The 25342-nt window shown below is 44.3% G+C and overlaps 1 protein-coding gene across 3 annotated transcripts in view; it reads right to left on the minus strand.

Annotated features, from left to right (window-relative positions):
- The window catches only part of LOC146809526 (leukocyte immunoglobulin-like receptor subfamily A member 2), a 567796-nt gene extending 542755 nt beyond the window's left edge, over positions 1-25041 (minus strand). For all 3 annotated transcript variants that reach the window (XM_085616353.1, XM_085616354.1, XM_085616352.1), the window contains exon 1: positions 24925-25041. In XM_085616353.1, the coding sequence (XP_085472479.1) occupies positions 24925-24970 (46 nt within the window). In that variant the 5' untranslated portion in view covers positions 24971-25041. The remainder of the gene's footprint in view (positions 1-24924) is intronic.
- Between the last annotated feature and the right edge of the window lie 301 nt (positions 25042-25342).

Genomic DNA, 25342 nt, shown 5'->3' on the forward strand with positions numbered 1-25342 from the left:
AAACAGACTCCTTGACATAGATGTGTCCTCTAGTCCACCTCCACCCACCGTAAATGTCAGCTCTGATCTACTAAACAATGGGTTATGGCGCTGCAGAACATCCTTAGGAGCAACGGAGTGGACATATTTTCATCCTTAAAGCCCTGGTGCAATTGTTCTGCCTGATGCTAATACCCCCCCACCCCCCTCCTTCCCGCACGGGATGTTTTAAGGATTTGGGGGGCTCTAGGCCAAATGTATTGTGGGGGCCCCTGTTGAGAACAGCTTTAATTTTATGATCCAACTTCAGCTCTTTCATGCCTTCTTTCTTCAAATTCTAAATGTGTGTACATCTGATATTCATGGATAGGGATGTGTGTTTTCAGTAGAATAACAAAGAGGTAGCTCACTAATAATATTGCAAATAATCTCTGTAACACTCTTCCATTTCCCATATGTGAGGTCCTGGATTCTTCTAAAAGAAACATTTTATATGGATGTTGCATGAAACAAATACATTTTGTCTGCAAAATGTCTGTAATCACACATTAAAAAATAAATGATAGAAAAACGCTATTTACAACAATCGGTTTAAAAATAATCCATGTTCACCATGGCAAGATTCTTCAGAACAGAGCTGAATCTATCAGGGGCCCCCTGAAAGGCTGGGGCCCTGGGCCGAAGCCAACTCTGCTCATGCCTTAAAACGTCTCTGGCCCTACCCCACCCCGCGACCAGTGGGCACTTCACCGGTGTTACTGAACAATATACATTATTTCTCGTACATTAAAACAGCCAGATGAGGGGCTTGTTTCTTTAAAAAATCTTACATTACAGCAAGTAAGCAGCTGCACAGCTTGAGGGTAACACTGCAGCACATCTTAAAATACAGAAGCATGTGAGAGAGAGAGAGAGAGAGAGAGAGAGAGAGAGAGATAGAGAGAGTGTGTGTGTGTGTAGAAAATAGATAGATAGGTAGATAGACAGACAGAGAGACAAACAGGCAGACGGATGGACGAATATATGGACGGACCGATGGATGGATGGATGGACGTATCACATGCTTTAAATGAATCTTTTCCCAAGGGCCTCTCCCCTGCACCTCGGTATGGATGGGCGCGGGCCTTTCGTGGCCACTTGTCACTTGGCAGGAGGGGCACCTCCTGACCGTCACCATGACCTGGGCGTCCATTCCTGGTAACCAGACTTTCTCCCGCATGCGTGCTTTCATCCTCTCCACTCCCTGGTGCCCGCCGTGGGCTAGCTGTGTCGCTTGCAGCTGGAAGGACGCGGGGACAACAATTTGCGGCCCTCTCCGTAAGATACCTGTTTGGGTGATGCTCAGCTCGTCCCGGACCCTCCACATGTGCATGAGGCTCTCTTTTTCCCTTCGATCCGTGATGGCGGGTGGAGCGCCGAGCCCCTGAACAGAGGCACTAGGGGTTGGTGATCCGTGATGACCTTAAACAGATGGCCACTGACGTACAGATGGAAATGCTGGCATCGCGGATCGCTCGGGCCTCCCTCTCAATCTGGGCATAGCGCTTTTCGGTCGGGGAGAGCACCTTGCTGGCATAGGATAGGGCCGCCCACCGCCCTGGTTCTTGCTCCTGGGTTTCGGAGGGGCTCAGCGATGGTGGCGAGGTCCGGAAAGAAGTGGCCACAATATGTCACCATCCCAAGGAAACTGCGCACTTCTGCTACTGTTAGTGGCGCCGGGGCATTCTTGATGGCAGGGACTTCAGGGGGTCAACCTGGATTCCTTCCTGTGTGAAGGCGAATCTGAAAAATTCTATCCTTTGCTGGAACAGCAGGCATTTTTCTCTGTGTAGAGTGACCCCATGGTCTTGGAGTCTTTTCAGTGTGTGCCTCATGTGCTTGTAGTGTTCTTCGGCGGTCTGTGAGTGGATGAGGATATCGTCGCTCACATTTAACACGCCGGGCAGTCCAACCAGGATCTCTTTAATGGTATTTTGGAAAATGTTGGCGGCCGACGATATGCCAAATTTCAGGCTCTTGTTTCTTCTGAGTCCTAGATGGGTACTGAACGTGGAAATGTACCTGCTTTCTTTGAACAGCAGCAGTTGATGATAGCCGGCGTTCAGGTCCAACTTTGAAAACCATCTGGACCCATTTAAGTCAGCCACAATGTCATCCATCGCTGGTGTTATGTGGCGTTCGCGCAGAATGGCCTTGTTGGGGAGGCGCATGCCTATGCAGAGTCATTTTTCCTGCTTGGTGGGGTTTTTCAGCGATTACCATGAGGGACACCCATGGTGTGGGCCCTGATACTTTCTCTATGACTCCCAGGTCCTCTAGTTTTGCAGCTCTTCTTCCACTATGGGTCTGAGGTGGAAAGGGATCCTTCTGTGCCCCAACGCTGTTGGCTTGACTGTCTGGTCTATGTGCAGCTGGATTGGAACGTTCCGTATCCTTCCTAGCCCTTTGAAATGGTCTCCAAATTGGTCGAGCATGTCTTTCGTTTGGTCGGCCTGCACGTTCCTTGGGAACGTCACCAGCCCTAGGTCCTCTGCTGCGTGGCCGCTCAAGAGGGTGTCTGCCTCTTGGTTGATGACGTGGATGTCAATGGTGATTTCGGCATCTCCGTATGGGATGGGTACTGTCATTTTGCCTCGGTTCGGTAGGAGTGAATCGATCGCTCCCATACGCGAAGATCTTTGTCTTCGAAGGCCGGAGTTCAGGTTTGGGCCTTAGTTTGTTATATTGCTGGATCCCCATGACGGTGACTGATGCGCCTGTGTCGATAACTGCACTGACCTCCGACCCTGCTAATAGCACAATGCACCTGTGCTGAGGTCGCCTCCGTCTCTTCAGGGCTTGTGTGAACGAGACCAGGTAGGTCTCTTCCTCGTCAACAGATGAGGTGTTTTCTGCCTGGTATCTGTCCTGTTCACTCTTCTTCCGTTTATGCAATGACGATAGCGAGATGCTCGACAGTTGGCAGAATAGCCTTCGCTCTGGCGCGGGCCGCTTTCCTTCTTTCCGTTGCGCCTTCCTTTGGCATACTGATGCAAAATGGTTTGCAATGCCACAGTTGGTGCACGTCTTCCCCTGGGCTGGGCATGACTGGGGGGGTGCTCCTCTTATCCACAGTACCCACACTGGCCTTTCAGAGGTGGGCAAGCTCGTGGCTTGCTGTTCCTCTCTCGCCTCCCGACGGCATCTGCCCTCTCAGTCTTGATGGTGGCACCCTTCTCTGGATTGCGCACCAGCGCGAGGTCCATCTCCTCTGCGCGCGCAGCCGAGAGGTCATGAGACCATGCCAACACCAGTATGACGGCCATGAGTATGTTCGGTTGTTGCAGTATCAGACCTCGCAGGACCTTGCTGCAGATGCCAAGGATCAGTTGGGTCCTAATTTCTTCTGCCGCTCTGTCGCCCCGAGGTGAGTGTTGGCGAGCTCCCGCAGCCTCACATGGAAGGCGTCCACTGATTCCCCTTCTCTCTGTTGTGCTTGCCTTAATTTGAAGTGCTCGAAGTCCGGATTGAGCTGGGGTTCAAAATGTGCATCGAGTGCTGACACTGCCACAGCGTAGTAGCCGGGGAGGCCCGTATTGGGGAGGTGCTTGAAAAGCAGGTAGACCTCATCGCCTGCGTAATGGAGCAACAAAGACCGTTTGCCGTGCCATCCGTTTCCCTGGTGGCAATGAAATAATTTTCAAGGCGGCCTAGCCAGCCGCCGTGGTGCCGCTGTGGTGGGGTCAGTTAATTCACTGAATGGCAGTAAGACGCCTGTCGGAGGGTGTTGCTGTGTGGGCCCGGCTGGGCTGCCTCCCCTTGATCTCCCATGGCTGCAGGTGAGCAGTGGTCTTTGTGAGTCCCTGCGAGGGTGCTACGCTGTTACAGGCATCCTGTAATGCTTGGGCGTGTGCCTTCGATGTTGTATGGCTTGGCGCGGCCTAGCACGGTTTGTTGCGCGTGGCTGGGCCCCCTGCGTGGTGAAGCGGCTAGGAATGTGCCCCACGTGTCCTGCCCGGCTCACCGGTGCATGTGGGGGTGTACTTGTCCTGGCGAGTGACTGCTGAATGGTACCTTTGTGCCGATGTGAGAGGCCCGCCTGCCTCGTGGTGCCTGAGGTGACTCGCGCTTCCTGGGTGAATCAGGAACCACCCTTGACTGCACTCAGCAGGGCTGCTGTCGCAGCTCTCCCGCTTGATCAGGTCTAGAGCGTAGTTCGCCCCGCCCTCGTCACCAGTGTTGAGATCCCCTGCCGGGATCTGACTACACGCTAGCGCGGTGCAGGTGTGCGCGATAGCAATGAGGACACACACACACTTTCGCGGTTGCTAGCAGACTGCCTCTCCAGCCCGCCCATTTTTATTTATATCCGCGCTCCGCCATCTGGTGTGAGCGCGGGGCCCGTGCATTTCCGGCACGTGCATTGGCACCTAGCATCTAGCACGCTGACTCATCACAGGTATGATGTTTGGGAAAGAAAGTTTGGTGGAAGAGGTAAATGAAAGCATGAGATTGGGGGATTGGGCCTTAGCTACAAAGTTGATGTTATTTGTTAATAAAATTGAAGTTATGCAACCATGTCCTAATAAAATGGCCTTTTACGCTATTTATGGGTTGTGGAGTGTTTTTGTTGTAGTACGATAGCAATGTGCTGTGCAGGGGCGAAGCTACTAAAGGAGCAGTAGGTGCAATGGCACCTAGGCTCACAGGCGTGAGAGGCCAATTAAACCCTGATTCCTGTTTTATTCAAATACCTAACCAACAGTCAGATGGTCATATCATTGCATGCATTGGGGGCCCACGGGACCCTTGCTGCGCCACTGGTACAGTGCCATTGCTCATAATTAAGAAGGGGCCATTAATGCCACTTTCAAGATATAAGAAGGCAGTGCAATGCGTGTCCAGCCCACTGACCTCACCACACACGTGCCATGAATGAGCCAGCGGAGAGACTGGTGTTCAAATTAAACACTCAATCACGCATGTGATAAGAAACGTTAGCTCATAGTAAATTATTTCCATGTGCACTGGACTCCACACTGTTAGATATTTGTGAGTTTTGCATTGGCATTGCTCTGGATATTCTGCAGGCCCCTTCCTTAGTGTATCCTCCACCATATAGCATGCTCCAGATAACACCATTTATGTCCGCACACATGCTCCTTTGCACGCACTCCGTGCAGTGTGTGTGCACTGCTGCAGTGTCTGTGCTTGAAAACAAGGGGCCCGATTCACAGAACTAACTTAAGACAAAATCCTAAACGTACTACCATTTTGGTATTCACAGAAGGCACTTACTCATTTTGGTATTCACAGAAGGCACTTACTCATTTTGGTATTCACAGAAGGCACTTACTCATTTCGGTATTCACAGAAGTTAGGAGTCCTAACTTTAGGACTCCTAAATGCCTTCTGTGAATACCGAAAGTCTTAAAATTAGGATTTTTCTCAGTTTAGGAGTCCTAAAGTTAGGACTCCTAACTTTACTACTACTAAACTGAGAAAAATCCTACTTTTAAGGCTTTCGGTATTCACAGAAGGCATTTAGGAGTCCTAAAGTTAGGAGTCCTAACTTTACTACTACTAAATTGAGAAAAATCCTATTTTTAAGACTTTCGGTATTCACAGAAGGCATTTAGGAGTCCTAAAGTTAGGAGTCCTAACTATACTACTACTAAACTGAGAAAAATCCTAATTTTAAGGTTTTCGGTATTCACAGAAGGCATTTAGGAGTCCTAAAGTTAGGAGTCCTAACTTTACTACTACTAAATTGAGAAAAATCCTTATTTTAAGACTTTCAGTATTCACAGACGGCATTTAGGAGTCCTAAAGTTAGGAGTCCTAACTATACTACTACTAAACTGAGAAAAATCCTAATTTTAAGACTTTCGGTATTCACAGAAGGCATTTAGGAGTCCTAAAGTTAGGACTCCTAACTTCTGTGAATACCGAAATGAGTAAGTGCCTTCTGTGAATACCAAAATGAGAAAGTGCCTTCTGTGAATACCAAAAGGGTAGTAAGTTTAGGATTTTGACTTAAGTTAGTTCTGTGAATCGGGCCCAAGGTGCACTGCCCCGCCAACTGCTACATGCCAGCTTGCAGAATGAAACCCCCCACCCTTGCCTCCATAAACAAAACATGCCTCAAGGCTTGGTCATGGGAAGCACACGACTGGTTGGTGTGTGCCGTCCCACTGAACATGCCAAACTGGGTTCCGCACCAGCACCGGCATCCCTGAAAATTGAAGGATACATTAGAAACTGAAACGCGGCATAGTACAGGTAGTGTGCGCAAAGATGTAATATGGCATGAAATGACTTATAAACAGGTGTTTACTCGCCAGTCTTCCACATATACATCACAGGTTTGCTGTCCTGTTCAATCTGTGACTTGACTCACCGGATTCCAAAAATCAAAACCTTGAGCACTCCAATGCATGGGGCAGTAATATCAAACCCCTGTGAGCGATGGGATAAAGCCATACCTTTCTCAGCCATTCCAGACCTTCAGCTGGCAGCTCCCGAGCCCGCCAGCAACACAACAGAAGACAAGCATTGTTTGCCGTCGGATTGTCTTTGTAGGAACAGTATGGCCCGCAAGAGCTCTGTGAAGTGAGCGTGAGCTGCGGGGGCAGACTGTGCTTTTATTCACGGTCAGTGAGGGTGTTAGGCACAGACTGCACCTGAAAACAAAAAACAGCGCAGGAGGGTTGGGGGTGGGTAAGGTAGCACCAAGTACACACAAACGTTACTTCAAGTGATGTTTCCTGCTTGTGTTACAAGGTGCCATTCAGTCTGAATTGTTGTGCTTTGCTGCTTTGATACTGCAAATTCCCCGAGGTCATGTGAATATTTGCAGGTATTTAAGAGAAAGATAGTGAAAAAATATTTCAATTCAAATAGTCACGGTTTCTGGACACACACTGCAACTATGGCAGAAAACAAGTTTGGCTACATTACAACTTTAAAACTATGCCATTCGCCGCACGCACGTAAATTAATAAAGACACAGCTTTACCGTTGATTCATGTTGTCAAAAGATGCTGCAAACCCCACATAATCCCCAGTCAGACTTGCCTTCCATCAAAGGGTTTTTAAACATCTGATTGTCTTTCACCTTTTTAAGACTTCAACAAGTCCAATATCCCTTAAAGGGAAGCCTAAAACAAAACAAATATCTTACCAAAAGAAGCTGACATCAAAAATTGCAAAAAGGCTAAAATAACAAGGGGAGGGGAACAGCAACGTCATGTGGTCTGCAGGGGAAGAAAAGAGACCGCCAAGCAGGAGGGAGGAGGCAGACGCAGCTGAGGAGAGGGAGCAAGCCTTCACATATGAGAAGAGCAGCTTTTCAGAATAAGGAGGGAGGAGGAGAAAGGCAGCTACAGCCCGAGGAGAGGGAGCAAGCGTGGGCAGGAGGTAGTTCCTCAGCCTAAAGAAGTGAAAAGAAAAAAAGAGTGCTCAGTAATTAATAAATAACATGATAAGCAAGAGCACATGTAACAGGGGCAGTCCTCATGGTAGGTTGAAAAATCAGAAAAGGAGGGACTATTGAGGATATTAACCAAAGAAGTGTAGAAAGAGCCAATTAGAAAGATTGGTGGTGCGTAAAGCCCATATTCTAGATGGTGCAGAGACAGAATATCAAATAAAAAATATCGAGTTGCACAAATATCGAGTTGTAAATATCTTGGCTCAGAAATACTGACAGCAAGAATATCATGGTCAAGAATATCAATTTAAGGTAAGTATTATTGATTTTAAAAATATATGTGTTTAATATCGTTTGCAAAAATATAGTTGTTAAAAATATTGTTTGTTTATTAATGTTATATATTTTAGTATATATTTTATATGAATGTGTTGTATGTTTTTTGTATAAGAATCATTTGTATTTTTAATATATGTGTTACATTTTTAGGAGTTATTATTTTTTTTTATTTGAATTTTGAGTTTTTAGTTCTGTAGAAGGATGTGGGTTTAGAGGGAAAGAGGGTGTGAAGTAATTTAATTATATTACATTTATTCATTCTTTCTTATTTATTAATATTTGTGTAATTGAGATGCTATAGTATTAAATGTGTAAAGTAATTTATTAAAAATTATTTAATAATTGGTTGTTAATTAATTTCAATTAATTATGGTAATGGTGTGTTTAATTTTAGGTGTGTGTTGTGGTGTGTATAGGTATAAAGGGTGGGAAGTAATTTATTATTAATTAATGAATTAATAATTAGTTGTTAATTAATTGTAATTAATTAATTGGTCATTAATTAAGGTAATTGTGCAATTAATTTTAGGTGAGTTTTGTGGTGTTTATAGGTGTTAAGGGTGGGAATTAATTTATTTTAATTGATGAATTAATAATTGGATGTTAATTAATTTTAATTAATTAATTCATAATTCATTATGGTAAATGTGTAATTAATTTTAGGTGTGTGTTTTGGGGTTTATAGGAGTAAAGGATGAGAAGTGATTTGTATTTAATTAATTAAGATATAGTTGTTAATTAATGTTATTTATTTGATATTTATTTTGGGTAATTGTTTATTTTTTTGTCTGTTGTGTTTACTTTTAAAGGGGTAAACGGGTGGGTATTAAATACATTCTAATTACTTTATTATTAGTTGTTAATATTAATAGTTTTTAATTTAAAAATATATTTTAATTGTGTTTTATTATCGTAGGTGTGTGTTGTGGATAATGTAGTGTTCAGGTGTGTAGTCAATTAATATTTTTTTTTTAATTAATATTCGTTTTTAAATTGATTATTAATTATGTTAATTATGGGGGAAAATGTATTAAAAATGTTGAAGTGTCTTGTTATTGGTATGCTGTTATAGGGTATGAAATACAATAAAAACATATTGTATTAATGAATTTGTTTTGTTTGTAAATATTTTCAAGTTTAAAAGATTTTTTAAATAAATGTATTTATTATTTTATATTATATATTATTTGTGTTTTTTTTATATGTAATTAATATTGCAATGTTTTCTTTTTATATATTTAATATATTTGATTTTCTTTTTTAAATATTTTCTATTTATGTTTATGATTTCTTATTATTTGTCATGTTTTCTTTGTTTTTTTAACTGTTTGAGAATGAATAGTAATTTTTACCTCTACGCTATCCAGCACTTTCCCAACTGTTGCACCCACTAGAATGGGAATAGTAATTTTTACCCCTCCGCTATCCAACACTTTACCTACTGTTGCTCTTACTGGAGTTGGGATAGTAATTTTTACCCCTCCGCTATCCAACACTTTCCCTACTATTGCATTCACTGGAGTGGGAATTACATTTATTACCCCTCCGCTATCCAACACTTAACCTACTGTTGCATTCAGTTGAGTGGATATAGTAATTTTTACCCCTCTGCTATCCAACACTTTCCCTACTGTTGCACTCTTTGGAGTGGGAATAGTAATTTTTGCCCCTTCACTTTCCAACACTTTCTCTACTGTTGCTCTTACTGGAGTGGGAATAGTAAATGTTACCCCTTTGCAATCGGACACTTTCCCTATTGTTGCACTAACTGGAGATGGAATATTAATTTTTACTCCTTCGCTATCCAACACTTTCCCTACTTTTGCACTGACTGGAGTGGGAATAGTAATTTTTACCCCGCCGCTATCCAACACTTATCCTACTGTTCCACTCACTGGAGTGGGTATAGTAATTTTTACCCCTCCGCTATCCAACTCTTTCTCTACTGTTACACTCTTTGGAGTGGGAATAATAATTTTTAACCCTCCGCTATCCAACACTTTCCCTACTGTTGCACACTTTGGAGTGGGAATAGTAATTTGCACTCCTCCACTATCCAACACTTTTCCTACTGTTGCATTCTTTGGAGTGGGAATAGTCATTTTTACCCCTCTGCTATGCAACACTTTCCCTACTGTTCGACTGATTGTATTGGGAAAAATAAGTTTAAATATTTTTTAATAATCTAGGGCAGAGTTCTTCAATCTATGGGGCGTGCCCCCCCCAGGGGGCGCGACACCATCTCAGGGGGGGCGCGCACTCCAGCTAAGATTTTACCTTTGTTGGACCTTTACTTTCTCGAGGCCTCTCAAGTCTTCACCCATTTCAGTAACAGAGGGTTGGAGGGGGAAGGAGGGGAAATAGATGAGCCACAACTTGCACTTTTGTCCTGTAAAGAGCTGACAGTTAACCATCCCAGGAGGGGGTTAATTAGTAGTGCTAAAATACTTGGGCTGCAGTGGGAGGCAGTGTCTCCTCTGCTAAAACCCTCTGCTAAAACCGAAAGCAAATCCTTAGCATTTCATTTCATATCAGAGGAGACTTCTTGCCTCCCACAGCAGCTGAATGACTGTCTGTTCCTTTCTTTCAGTTTTAGGAGAGGAGACATCCTGCCTCCCACTGCAGCTGAAGCATTTCAGCTCTACAAGTTTAACCCCCTCTTGGGGGGGTTAGCTCTCAGCAGAAAGGAGACAAAGTTTATTTTAAATTTACACAGGCAGGCGCCACAACGCCCACAGGGCTTCAAGTTACCAACAGAAAAATGCCAGCCAGCCATTAGTATTTTAAACAGCCTGCAAATGTGCTGGTCTTGAAACTAAATATGCTTATAAATAAATAAGTTTATATACATTTGAAATGTGACTTTTCTGTCTTTGTTCCATTTTATTATCAGCCATGGACAATTCAGGCAGCTATAGAACACAATTAAATGTGCTACTATTTATATTTGCTGTTCAAAGTATGCACAGACAAGTGCTGACAATACAGCTTTAGGTGACTGTTTATTTTTTGTACTGCATGGGACATCAAAATAATGAGCTGGCAACCCTAATCATAAAACTGAAAGTTTGTTGCAAGATCAGCACATTTATTTCCTCCACCCTGATCCCTGGTAATGCCATAATGGCAATAGTTTAACATATCTGAAACCCTATGCTGCCGTCAATAACCTACTGAGTTACTTCAAGTGTCTGGGAATGCACCATGCATTCAGACAACTCGGTACTCACTTTCATGCTCACCCTGCACTCACAGCGATCACAACGCACTCACACTGATCACTCCTCACCCTGAACTCAGTAATCACTCTGCACTCACAATGCACTTGTGCTGTTCACACTGTACCTCACCCTGCAGTCACACAAGCACACTACTCACCCTGCACTCATGCAACACTTCACTCACATGTCCCCCTTACTGCTCAATGTGCAAACTCACTCAAATAAGACCACCACTAACCATACATTCATTTGTCCCACTCTGCACTTACATCCACACCCAAATTCATATGGTCACCTCACTCACCCTGCACTCGCTCCTCTTACCCTACTCTCACACTGTTGCATGGCTCACCCTGCACTCACATGGGTAATCATGCCACCCACACAGCGCAGAGGTGTAATGTGCCTGCTACAAAGAACGTGTACCATCCAGATCAAAGAACTGAGTGTGGGTAAACTATGAGTAGCACTATAAAAAAATGAAATGTTTGCCAGAAAGGTGCTATAGCGAAATGGGGTGCATTGTTGGTGAGCGGTAGTGAGGAAATTCATAGAGAAGGAGGAAATGAGGGAGGGGGCGCCAAAACAGACTGTTGCACTTTGTGTGACCAGTGCTAGGGCCAGTCCTGGATGGGAGTGTTAGCCCCCCCCCCCCCGAAGTTCGGGTCTAGTTGCGCCCCTGTACACAAGTATGGGCATGTCGTGCCCCATCAAGGTTTTCATCCTAAATTACAAAAGGACAAATTTACATGCACTGCAATCCAGCCTTTCAGGTGCTTCCTTGATAGAGGCAGCTCTGTGTTTGCCCTGATGGCCTGGAATAATTCCTAAACAGATTCTTGTAAATACTGTTTTATTTCATTTCTTTTTAATGTGATTGATGTGAGAGAGTCTATTACTATTTGCAGAGAAATATTTTTGCTTCATGCAACAACCTTAAAAAAGTTTATTTTAGATCAAAACAGGTCCTCACATATGAGAAATAGGAGGATATCCCAGATATTATTTGTTGTAAAATTAATGGGCTGCTGCTTTGTTACAACAGTGAAAACACACATCACTATCTCTGAATATTAGATGTAAACACTTTTAGAATTTCGACCATATTGCCTGTGCACCGTTAGTAGCCTGGCTAAAGAGGGTATGGCAGAGCTGAAAGTGAATCATTCAATCTCAAAGCTGTTCTGAACAGGGGCCCCCAAAATAGTACTGGCCCAGGGCACCCAAACTCCTTAACATGTCCCTGCCACCACAAAGTCTTTCAGACGATATTGCTCTGAAGTGAAATAGGCAACATCATTAATTTATTATCAGTTCTATTTTTTTAAACATAAGCCCGACGTGTCCTAAACCCCCACTGCTTCAGGTAAGCAACTTATCGTACCACTAAGGAATTCTCAATTAGGTGTTCTTTCAGCGCCCTCTCTGTGGACTTTCACCTTTCTCTTCAGATCTATAACTGGTTGGTGGGCAATTATCCCACTATAATGCTGTCTAAAACATTTGTAAATGGCTTCTAGAGAAGAATTGTTTCTCGTGTACCAACTCTGAGCTAGGGAGTGCTCGAAAAATCTGATAACACAGTCACTGTTTTGGCTGAAAATATCTGCAGAGTATTCAGCTTTGAGAGAAACTGCTATCAAAACTCTCTTCCCTTTCAGCTCGTCCTATTTATGTGAGATTGGGTTCTCAGCACTTGTGGTATTAAAGACTAAGTACCGTTCAAGACTGGATATGGAGCACAACCTGTGGGTGGCAGTAGCAAAAATCCATGCTGAGATTGACAGTCTGTGTGGATAAAAACCGGCACACCAGTCACATTTATGTTGGTGGTGTTATTATTAATCTATGTCCTGTATAAAACAAAGCATCCTAGTAAAAATAATTTGCACACCTTTTATCTTGGAAAATTGTGTTTTGAGCTGTTTAATAAGCCTCTGTCATTCCTCCACACCCATTCACAAACCTGAAGTTTACTAGACACTCTTATTGTGTTGAACATTATTTACTGGATATGGCCCATGATATGCGCGTGGCAGTCGATTATGTAGTGTACCAGATTCCAGAAATTTCTGTCAGGTGGTGGGGGGGGCCCAACATCTAAAAAAATTCAACTAGGGGGGCTCAACCTACAAAAGTTTGAAGACCTCTGATCTAGGGGGTCATTAGAATGGCGGGCGGACTAAGTCCGCCCGCCATACCCCCGGGAAATGGGACCACCCGCAATGCATGTAGCGGTCCCGCATCTACAATTAGGATGCGCCCGCCACACAGTGTGGCGGGCGCATCACGCGTTCATGACATTGCGGCGGGCGGTGCTTTTCGCACCGCCCGCCGCAATGTCACAAAAGCAAGCTGTGCCTTTCAATGCACAACGTGACAGGCACCACGCAGTGCCTGCCATGTTGTACATTGAAATGCAGGGGGGTACCATAGGTACCCCCCATGTGCACCCTCCACCCCCCAGAATCCCTGGGGGCCCGCTACGGGCCCCCAAAGTGGAAGACCGCCTGCCTTTCTGAGGTGGCAATGCCCGCTTGCATTATAATATGGATGGCGGTGTCTACCAGACACCGCCACCATATTAACTGCTTTTCCGCCCGGTAGGCAATCGGGTGGATTGCCTACCAGCGGAAAACCGGCGGACGGTCTTTCCATCCGCTGGGGCCCCCCCCCCATAGTAATATGGCGGGGGTGAATTGGCATGCGGGCGGGAGGAAATGTCAGGCGGATCGCCACCGCCATGCAGGCGGTGGCGATCTGCCCGACATACAAATGGGCTTCCTAATGTTTTAATTTATTATAGCATTTTTTTATATTTTAAATTATTGATATATATATATATATATATATATATATATATATATATATATATATATATATATATATATACATATATATATTTAATTTTTATATCATTTTAAACTTTTAAAATAAACTAAAGGTAATAGTTTAGTAATTATTTTATAGTAAATAAATATATATATGTATAAATTATTATGTTTGTGTGTTTTTTTTAAATTTTTTTGTAGTAGTAGAAATACTTTATTCGATAAAAATTTCATCATAAAAGTATACAATACAGTACAATAAGAAAAACAAAAAATCACCAGCCTTGGAGTATATACTCATAAAATATGCACAATAGCTAACAATAAAAAATTCATAAAACAACTAGCAGTGGCGCTGGTGATGCCTATCGGAGGCCCCATAACCATTAGATTAAATGCTGGACGACTTAATTCTCCTCATACGTGTCATCCAGGCACTACCCAGGAATTTTGCTACACCACATACCATAGCTATTGAGGACGTATCAGTACAGAGGACCCGCAGGGCCATTATGTGACATCTTAAGCCCAGCCCCTGACAGAGGGGTTTTAACCATATCCTCCTGGCAACCCTGTAGGCGGGGCAAGCAAAGAAAAAGTGTGCCAGGGACTCTTTAGGGGCTGCACAGCCCGGGCAAGCCTTCGATGTACCACTCTGGATATTCCACCCGGCCGTAAAATCATTCACTGGAGGGATCCCAAACCTGACTTTAAGATAGAGTGATCTGTCTAAGGGTTTCTCAATAAAATCAAAAAGCGGTTCAAATTTCCTGGACCATTTAAACTCCAGGAATCGCTCAGTAAGAGAAACCCCCTACACCTCTACAAATGGCCTCCATCTGGATCCAATCCCAGTACAACTTCTTAATGACTTGCTTGGGTGGAGGAGATTGGCTCTTCCAGGAATCGCTCAAGCCCAGTTGCACAACCAACTGCTTCAAGTTACTCAGCCACTTAATCTTATTGCCTTTATCAATCAAAATAAGCTCATCTAGGGCGGCAGCATATTTGTTAAGCTCCCCGGTCCTTCTCAATCGCACCCAAAAGAGCAAGGGACGGAGGCGCACTAAGTCGTTTAGGGGGCGCCTGCCCATGTCAAGACGAAGGGGGATTAGCGGAGTAGAAACAGGAAGAGCCACCAGATCTCGCAGAAACTTATTTTCTAAAGTAATTAATTCCAGTATGCTTTCAAACCCCCAAAGTTCAGTTCCATAAAGGGCAGAGGGTAGGACTTGACCCTCGTATATTGCAAGCGTTGGAGCCACGGGTTTACTCAATGACTCCCGATGTTTTCTCAGGACCAACCCAGAAACTCTTTTAAAATTTAGCGACATTTTGGCCAGATGGTCTTTCCAGCTCATCCGGCTATTTATCCTGACACCCAGATAGTCAAAGGAGTCTACCAACTCCAGAGACTCGCCGTTAAGCGAGAGATTATTCCTAAATCTCTTAGAGGGTGCAAGGGTCATAAGCTTAGTTTTGGAGGTATTGATGGTAAGCCCTCTGTCAATACAAAACGCACTAAAGCAATGCAAGAGCTTTTGGAGGCCTGCTGGGGATTTGGAGATCAGAATGGTGTCATCTGCAAAGAGTAGGGTAGGTGTTTTTTCCCCTGCCAGGGATGGGGCGTCAGCCGATACCTCTCTTAGATGGTCCACCACCCCGTTCACAAAAAGAGAGAATAGGGTAGGTGCCATGACACATCCCTGGCGAACTCCCCTCCTCACGGGCACCCTCTCAGTCAGTTGTCCCTGAGAGCCCCATCTGATCCTCGCATAATTCCCCTCATGGAGCTTAACAATAAAGTCCAGAAGTGGACCAGGGAAGCCCATCTTCCTCAAAACATCCCATAGCCTTGTTCGAGGAACCAGGTCAAACGCCATCCTGAGGTCTATGAAAGCCAGGTAGAGACTACCCTTATTGATGGTCACAGACTTCCAATAGATCGCAAAAAAGCAGAAGACCTGGTCCATCGTGCCCACCCTTTGGCGAAAGCCGGCTTGAAAGTGAGACAGAACATGCTCCTCTTCCATCCAGGCACCCACCCGCATGATGATGACCCTGCCAACCACTTTCTAGATTACATCGATCAAACTGATCGTCTGTAATTGGCAGGGTCGTCTCTAGCACCCTTTTTAAACACAGTTATAACCTCAGCACCCTTCCATGAATCAGGGACTGGATGTCCCCTAGAGATCATATTCATTATCAGGGCAATAAGTTTGCCCCAGGCCGCGGGTTCCTCCAAAAGGAGGTCCCCCGGATTGCCATCAGGGCCAGCAGCCTTCCTCGGGGTAAGGTGTCTAATAGCCACCATTACCTCAGAAGCCAAAAATGCGTATTCGAGCAATGGTATAGGGGAGGCCATGCTAACTATCTCAGGAGGAGAGGGGCAGGTCGTGTCCTGTACGCCATACAAGGCGGAGAAATGGGAATGCCATTGAAGACTAGTTATGTGATTAACTAAAACTGGCTTGGTACGCTGCCTTGCATTGTTAATCAATTTCCAGAACAGAAAAGCATTCCTTCTGCTAGATGCACATTTGAGGTCCTGCCAATGCTGTTCCTCCCAATCTCTTTTAGCCCGGGCCATTTCCTTCGCATACTCCTTCCTCACTGATCTGACTAGAGGTTGGTTTTTATTTTGCAAGGCAACAGTTAACTCCTTCCTTATTGCCTTGCACTGAGCGGAGTACCAAGGATTACTAGATTTGGGCAATATATTGTTCAGTCTGCCACATTTACCCTGAGATAGGAAGTATTTACCTACTTCCTCAATGGCATTTTTGTAGACCATGGCAAGGGATGTCACCTGGGTACTCTCTAAAACTGAATCGAGACCCGCCAACTCCAACGTCATCTCTTCAATGTGCACCCTGATCCTTGCCAGGTTCACAGTCTGTAGGTGAACCTTATCCCATTTCAACCTGCGGTTACCATTATAAGGGATCACTTCTTTGGTTAACCTCAATGGGGCACTTCTCGAACCACCATTACAATTGGACCACCGTATCTTCATACATAGAGGGTTGTGATCACTATCCTGTGAGGGAACCACCTCCATGTCTATTAAATCTCGCCAGAGTGTAACATCCAGTAGAATATAATCAATTCTGGAAGGTCCGCTTAGTCTATAAAAGTCATAGCACCGTCTCGGTCAGAAGGTGACCTGCCATTTAAAGCTCTTAATTTATATTCCACCGTAAGGGCATTTATCTGGATTGCCTTGGAAGACCATTTTTTAATCGGGGCTAATGATAAGGGAGGGATAGACCATCTAGAGTCCTCATCTTCCGTGCCCAGGGGATCATCACCACTAAGAGGTTCAAAAGTACAATTAAAATCCCCACCCACAAAAAGTTTAGAAGTAGGGGGGCAATTGGCCAAAGCCTGTTCTAAAAGAGTAAAGGTGGACGGAATATTATCTCCCGGGGACCCTCTAGAATAGATGTTAAATAGGTCAATCCTACTGTCCTTCTTACAGCCTGCAAATGAAAGATGTTGGATGTCTCTGGAGGCAGATTCGTGTGTAGAAACCACCCAATTTAGTTCTATTTTTATCCAAACGTGTAAACCACCTGCAGGTCTGCCCTTCCCGCAACTATAAGCGGGCTGCCAAAAAGTTGCATAGCCAGATTTATGTACAGGGGACATGCACCATGTTTCTTGGAACAAACAAACATCAAACTTTTCAATAAAGTTGTTCCATTCTGGGAGCTCTATCTTTTTTTTTAATCCGGCCACATTCCATGAGATCAGATGGATGACCTCCGTTTCACCAATATGCCCAACCGAACTGACCCCCTCAATACCTACCAACCCACTAGAAATAGGGTCGATGGTAACTGCGAGTGGAATTGGTGAGTTTTAAAGTTGACAACCATCTACTCAGGACCCTAATGGCGGATCGTGGGTGAGAGTAAGGGCACTAAGGGAGTCGAAACTGGGATATGGCAGTGCAACCTTATTTACACTAACAGAACCCATGACGCTCCAGGAACCTCTGGGCTATTTCCCTCTAAACTAGCTGCACCTGGACAGCCCGAAGAACCCGGCATGTACTGTAAACTTCAGTCGCACTCGTCCATGCCGGAAAACACCTCAAACTTATCTTTTTTAAATTAGGTTTATGTCATATTTTTTTTAATGTGTATGAAATGTAGTTTATTTTGTTAAAATTAATATTAATATTTAATGTATTTATTATGTATTATCTTATTTTATATATGTATTTAAATCGATAGTTTTTACATCTATATTTTCAACATCAATATTTTTAATTTGATATTTATGTAGTCTATATTTTTTATTCTATGGGGCCGATTCCAATCCGGGTCGGAAAGCACTCCGACCGAGCCAGATCCGGAGTGTTTTCCGACCGAGCCGGAGTCCTGCAGTCCGGCCGAGCGAGTACGATGCGACTGTATGCTGCCGGTCTCAGTTCGGTCGGACTCCCATAAAAGTTAATAGGAGCCAGTCGTACGACGTGTACATGGGCTCCCATTGACTGAATGGGCACGTCGCGGACAAATGCGCCCCCTACAGTGGGTACGTGTCGGTGCCATCCGCACAGTACATGCCTGTGTTGGAGAGACCCATGGGTCTCCCCCTGTGTCTGAGTCGTAGGGCTGCGGGTGACAGGGGGTCCGACACGGACCCCCAAAGGCAACCACCAGGACGATTTGCGAGCTGGTCAATCCGGCTCGCACAGGCTGTCCGACGCGTGCATCGTACTGGCTCGGTCGTGAATCGCATCCATTGCACGCCACGGTTAGCTTACGACCGAGACGTACGGAGCGGTTCGGACCCGGAAACGACTCGGTCGGTGAACTTCATGTAGCTCGCATCGTACTTGCTCGCTCGTACAGCTGTACGAGTCGGCCGGAAAACACGCGTACAGCTCGTTGTTTTTCCGGTCGGATCAGGTTCGGTGCCCTTCCGACCCGGATCAAAATCGGCCCCTATATTTTTAACATCGATATTTATGTTATCAATGTTCTATCAGTGAACCACTCTAGATATAGTATGTCTTGAAGAGACAGCGCATGTGCTGCCTAGGCAAGACCTAAAAATATGAAGTGGGAGTAGAGGCTGTGGCAACAAAAGAGAAGAGCAACAGGGTGTGAGATATTTTTTTTAAAAGGAGCTGGATTGGAGGGTTAGTGGGGGAAATGTAAAAGGTAAGCAGTGGGAAAACAACACGAAGAGTGAGGAAGCGGGGCAAATAAAGGAGGAAGCAGCACTTGCAGAGAGAGCAAGAAAACACATGTATTCCCATATTAAAGTAAAAGAAAGAGTAATTGCCTGAATACAAGCAAGGTGAGCAAGAAGGATACAAATCAACCAAGAAAAATGCTGTGAGATTGGAATAATTCTAGGTTGCACTAACAAATGAGTAGGGAATAAGGGGGCTCATTACGATGGCGGAGGGACCACCACCGCCGGGCCGTCGTTGGCGGTCCCTCCGCCATCTGGCTACCATTTTCCCCCGCCACATTAGGATGGCGGGGGGAATCATTCCACAAGTGTGGTGGGCACAAAGAGCGTCCGCCACACTTCCGCCACAGGCAATCGTTGCGATTGCCTGGTGGAGCGGTTCAGACCGGGATATGGTGGCAGTGCCTAGCAGGCACAGCCCACCCGATCACAATGCTGGCGTCAGCCTTTGGCTGGCTTCGGGGAGCCCGTTACAGGCCCCCTCTGTGGTGGGGGAGCCAGTTGTGCACTGTACCCCCCTACAATTCCATGCACAAGGATGCAGGCACCAAGCATGGAAATGCACATTGTAACATTTTAACATTGCGAATGGTGCTGCAGCCAGCAGCACCGTCCGCAATGTTAAAAGGCCAGGATGCGCCCACCATAATGGCGGGTGCATCCTAATTGGGCTGGTGGGACCGCCGCACGTCAGGCGGACGGTCCCAGCACTGCTATGATGGTGTGCGGACATAATGAGCCCCAAAGTCATTGAATCGAGAGGGGATAGCTGAGATACACTGCAAAGCCATCCAATCATGAGCAAGGGGCTGACCCAAAGTTCACTCTTTGGATATTGGAAATAGTAGGACTGGCCAACAGACAGCTAAAGCTGTCTACAGCCAAAACCTAGAAAGGAAGGAATGTGCAACAAAAGAAGAAAGAAAGAAGAAATCATATAAGAAAATAAAGAACTAATGAGGGATAGAGAAGAATAATAGAAGGAGAAGAAATATGTATTGTACGAAAAAAATGAAAGAAAGTAATGAATGCATGTCTGAAGAAAGACAGAAGGAAGAATGAATAAACTATAGAGAAGAAATAAAGAACAGCAGAGAGAGAAGGCAGAAAAATAAAGAGTGAGAAGAAAGAATGAGAGAGAGGAAAAAATAAGAACAAAAAGGTGAGATGAAAGAAAGGTAAGGTAAATATTGAAAGAAAAATCAAACAATTAAGACAAACTATATGAAAGAAAGAGTAAAGAAAAGAAAAATGAAAGCAAAAAAGACCAGGAGATGAAAAGAAAGATGGAGAAAGAACTATATTTGAAGGAAGGGAGATGGAAAATAAGAGAAAGAAGAAGGGATTGAAAAAATATAGCAAAATAAAGAATAACATGAAAGAAAAGAAAGAGCAAGATGAAATCAAGAAAGTATATTGCAAAAGAAGGGAACAAGAAGAGGATGACAATAAGAGAGAAACATGAGAGAACAAGACAGTGAAGGTGAAAGCAAAATTAATAAAAGCAAGAGAGAAACAAAGACAGAAGGAACAAAAGAAGAAAAGAATGAAGTAGTTGGGACTCTGTAACAGAAATTGAGGTGGGACATCAAAATATATTAGTGTGAACATAAAGGTGGTCAAGAGGGTGGGAAGGGAGATATACAAGGGAAAACATTTTGTTAGAGAGAAAGGAGATAGACCAGCTGGAGCATGATGAAAAATTGAATAGTATAAAAAAGAAAGGCTGAGGAAAGAAAGCTTCGAGGAGTGCAGAAAAGTAAGATGAGAAAGGGGGCAGAAACAGTACTATAGAGAAAGAAGTGGGATAGAGGTAAGTAGTGGAATTCTGGCAAGAGAGATGAAAATTGGAGGCAGAAGAAATTGAGAAAATTAGCCTATTGAATGAGAGAGAGAGAGAGAGAGAGAGAGAGAGAGAGAAGAGAGAGAGAGAGATGAGTTATAGAGATAAAATGGAGAGTGAGTTGCTAGTGACACTGTTAGAGATAAACGTGAATTTGTGTGCCCTAGTGTAATGTGACCCAAGTTGAAGTACTGTGGCCATTCTACGAACTATGATGGCCCTTGCTTTATAGACTGTGAGCATTTTAAACTTTTTGTTTTCCCTGGTATAGGATGGACCTTAATGGCCGATTGCGTGCACTGTAGACCTCATGGGTCTCCATAATGAGATCACCAGTATCTCTGCTGGGTAGATGCATTGTATCTCCTCATCTTTAGGACCCAAAATTACCAGGTCCTTTTGCACAAGTATTCTCTGATTCTGGGGAGTTTAGCACTGATGTTTACCACCTCCTCTAAACAGATAATAATTTGCTGTAGGGAGGGTGGTGGAGTCGGAGTGTGGGGTGTCTTTAGTGGGTACATGATTGGGGACTGGAGAAGCTGTTGGCCTTCTGGGATGAACATGCCTGTTCTCCACTGGTATCTGAGGAGTCTGGCTGGGGCTGGGCTGTGACTCGCTCCAGTTTTTTTGGTCGCTGATCAACACTCAATTAAACTATCCCATTGTTTCCGTGTCTGGCTAATTTCAGATTTGGAAACAACAGAACATTCAGAGTTACCCAGAGTGGTATCCCCTGGTAGACAACTTGTAATGGAGTCCATGGCGGCCATACCTTCTATAGTCATGGTTCCTGGGATAACATGGTGGCGCCTGTCACATTGATGCATGCATACACCTACTGAATGACACAGTGCCAGTAGTGTCATGACAAGTAATATGTGCTCATGCTTTTGTTACATCACATCACCTTTTTTCTTTTTCGGTTCATTGTTTTTGCCAATGCTGTACAGCATCAGCAGAAAGCATTGGCATAGGCAATAGGACACAAAAGTGAAACCTATGAGCTTTGCCATTGCTTGTTGAAATAGTGTTTGGTCCAAGTTTGGGCGTGCTAAGGGGTATGCTGGGATGACTAACACCTCTTGCAGTACCCTTTCTTGTTGGTGGGGCTGGATTTCAGACCACTTTGGAAGCCTGATGGGTAATCTTCTCCATCGAGGATGAGTTGTGAGGAAGAAGAGTAAGACCTCAAAAGTTGAAGATTACCAGTAATTTAATTGGAAATTTCCTAAAATGGTTTTGGAGTGGGATTATAGCTAAAAATCTATTGTATGTGTAGTAGTTCAAATAATTACTCAATCTCAATAGAACACGCTCATGAATTAGGAAATTATCAGTATAAAGGCAGGCTTTCGCGGATTGGTCCCAGTTCTTGAAACCTGCAATATTGCGGATGAGTGTTTTTTTTCTGCTGGATGGTAATGGGCATTATGAGTATCTGGAGAATCCCATGCAGAAATGAGGCTTACTGTGCAGAGTCCCACATGGCTTTACCCAACATTTCACCCAGTGAATTCACTTCCTTGCAGAGGGTGCAATCTGTCGGTGGAATACCACATTATAGCCGTGTTCACGAAGGTCTAGGAAAGCATTGTAACTTCGCGCTGTTTTTCACGTCAGAGCGTGAGTCTGAATTATTTGGGTTTTGTGGCAACTTCCGTTTCATAGATCCTTGTTTAACACTAAAAAGTGCTTCTGCAAAACTTATGCTTCATATAAAACAGCTTGGCTATGATTCTGAGTGGCCTAGGCAACAGCATCACAATTTCCGCGCCTGAACTAAGCGATTTCTATTCAAATCTGGAATTAAGGGCCACTCCGAGTCACTCCTTAGTGGTTTCTCCTTCACGATGGCGTTGTCTATAGGAAAGTTCTGAAAAATGTAAACAAGCTGAGAAAATGTCTGCAGACATGAACAAGTGTGGAGTCATTAAGAACCAATCAGCATGCACTGCACTCTGCAGGTCATGCTTGATTGACTGGGATCTTTTAGCATGTAAATTGTCTTGGTATGCAGAGAAAAGACTGCATGGGCAAAAGAGAAGGAAAACCACAAAACTCTGCAGACTCCACAAACTTTGTGATTAGAAAAAAAACTTTAGACACACCTTGTTATCCAAGATCATGCAAGGCAACAGCATCCACAGGCTCCGGCTAAGATCCGGCACTAACATTGGGGTCATTGGCAGCTCTGACAGGAAACATCACTGATGCTGAGGTAGATCCTTTACCCAGAAGGCTTTCCAAAGAATGTCCTTGAAACTGACCTCAAACTCATCTCTGACCATCACAAATGTAAAAGACACTCAAAGCATGCACCCGCCTAGCAGCCTTGAGCAAGTAAGCAGTCTGCTGTCAAGAAGATGAGCAGCTGGACTCAGCATTTCAGCAGTGCTTCGAGTTTGCCCTTTGAATGCATAGTGCTTTGAGGTTGCCCTTTGAATGCATAAGCACTATGGGAAGGTGATAGTAGCATAATGCGGCAGCCTGTGTCCCAGTCTCTTTGGCACTGTAATAGGCATTATTAAATACTCTAGGACTGGACACACATGCACTACAATGCATCTTTACATTAGCAGACACTTACATGATGTACATGATGCTGTACCTCATTTAGAAACAGATTTATCAAGATATTGTACTTTCGCAAACCAAGTCTTCATAAATTATTTACCTTCAAGCGCAAAACTTTTCTTGCACTGAAACATTTCCCTTGAAGTAGCGCAAAGTGAGCTTTTCGTTGCTTTACAGTACTTTGCATTAAGGGGGTGTTTAATGGATGGTACTTGGGCTTTCCAAAGCCACCACCAATGGTTTTTGAGCCACATCCACAAACATTGTTAGACCTGGCTTAGTGTCAAAATGTAATGCTTTCCTGAGGCAAGCGCAAAACAGGGGACCTGTTTTAATTTCTCCAAGCATTACGCTCAATTTACTTGTCTACAATGTACAGCACGCATCCTATGTTTAAACATTTTTCAGTTAGTCTGAGTACAAAACCTATGCTAGATACAGCATACATATCGTTGTAACAGGGCGTAAAGGTGTGTGCCTGGCCTTAGGCAGCCTGCTTGACTGCCAGATCTTAGGAGCAGTGACAACACATCTCAGTAGAGGTGAATCTGGTTGCTCTCTAGACTCTCCCCCTTGGTCAACGCAGCGCTGAAACCTCGGGAGCTGCGCTGCATTGCGCTATTTTTTGTGTAAATCTTCCCTTTAGTTTTAGTGAAATACTTTGAAGTGGTTCACTTCTCCTTTCTAAGGGAAGCACAGAACGTGTACTCACATCTCACGATCACTGAGACCCTTTCAAAGGAATGGAGTCTGTCACTCAAATTGAACATGCCATCTTTACATTGTTATACACAAGTTGACTCAGTGAGTGAAACACTAGCCGCTGGCTTGTGATTTGTACATCACCACTCACCATCTCAGGGCTGTATTATGAATGAGCTGGCTCCTAACACTGTTTTGGGCTGAAACAGGCATTTTTGCCCAATTCAGAATATTATGAGACAAGTAGGAATAATGCATTGGTTTCTATGGACAAACCATCAGGGTCAAACCCAGAAGGGTCAAAGCCAGAGCTGTTTGTCCCAGGAAAAGGCCTGCACTCACAGGATGACATGCGGAAATCTGCATGTTATGCCCCATCTCCAAAGTGTACCACAGGAGATTAATTTGTAATCCCTCTGTAATACTGCAAACTGGAGCACCGATATCGCCACTATCCGCCCGAGGGCTGTAAATTGAGTACAATCACATTGGATATTAATAACACCTTTTATTTACTGCCCCTAGAAACGAAACAGCAAACTTGTAGAATAACGTACGTTATCAAAATAGTTATAACATTTAATGCTTTTTTGAGCCAGTCATTACAAGAATAAGAATGAAAGCAAATGATTTTTTTTTTCAAAAGTAGCCATACACTTCAATTAAGGATAGCGGGAGTAGCAGGTCCTACGCGTCATGGCTTGCCGTGTGACACTCCTTGCACTGCCCTTGCCGCCCTGGCCTCAGGGATAAAACGGCAAGCGTGTGACGTCAGAAAGTAAAGAAGGTGAGCTGGAGACTTACAGCTGAAGAAGAGGCAGGTGGTGAACGCGGGCGCCATGTTGAACATTGTGTGTCGCCTCTGTCACCAGCAGACCTCAGTAACCATCGAAGCTCCTCTCAAGCAACAGTGAAGATCTGACGCGGAATCTGGAGACTGGGAAGTTGCAATTTCTCAAAACGAATGACTCACTTCCAACTCTAAAACCACCACCCTCCCCTCCCCGAACACTTTCACAACAATCTCACACGCATATTTGGAGCACAGTCAGCTCAGATGACGATTTCAAGAGAAAATAAAGGGGAAGGAAGTTGGGGTCAGTATGATTGGCTTTCGTACCTGACACAAGGCAAACATACTACATTCTCAAAATGTTTATTTCCAAATTCATGATCGTTTTAGACGAAAACTTGGAAAGTAGAAAAGAAGCAACATTCTAGG

Source organism: Triturus cristatus, chromosome 7 (assembly GCF_964204655.1).
Source record: "Triturus cristatus chromosome 7, aTriCri1.1, whole genome shotgun sequence".
Classification (NCBI taxonomy): Eukaryota; Metazoa; Chordata; class Amphibia; order Caudata; family Salamandridae; genus Triturus; species Triturus cristatus.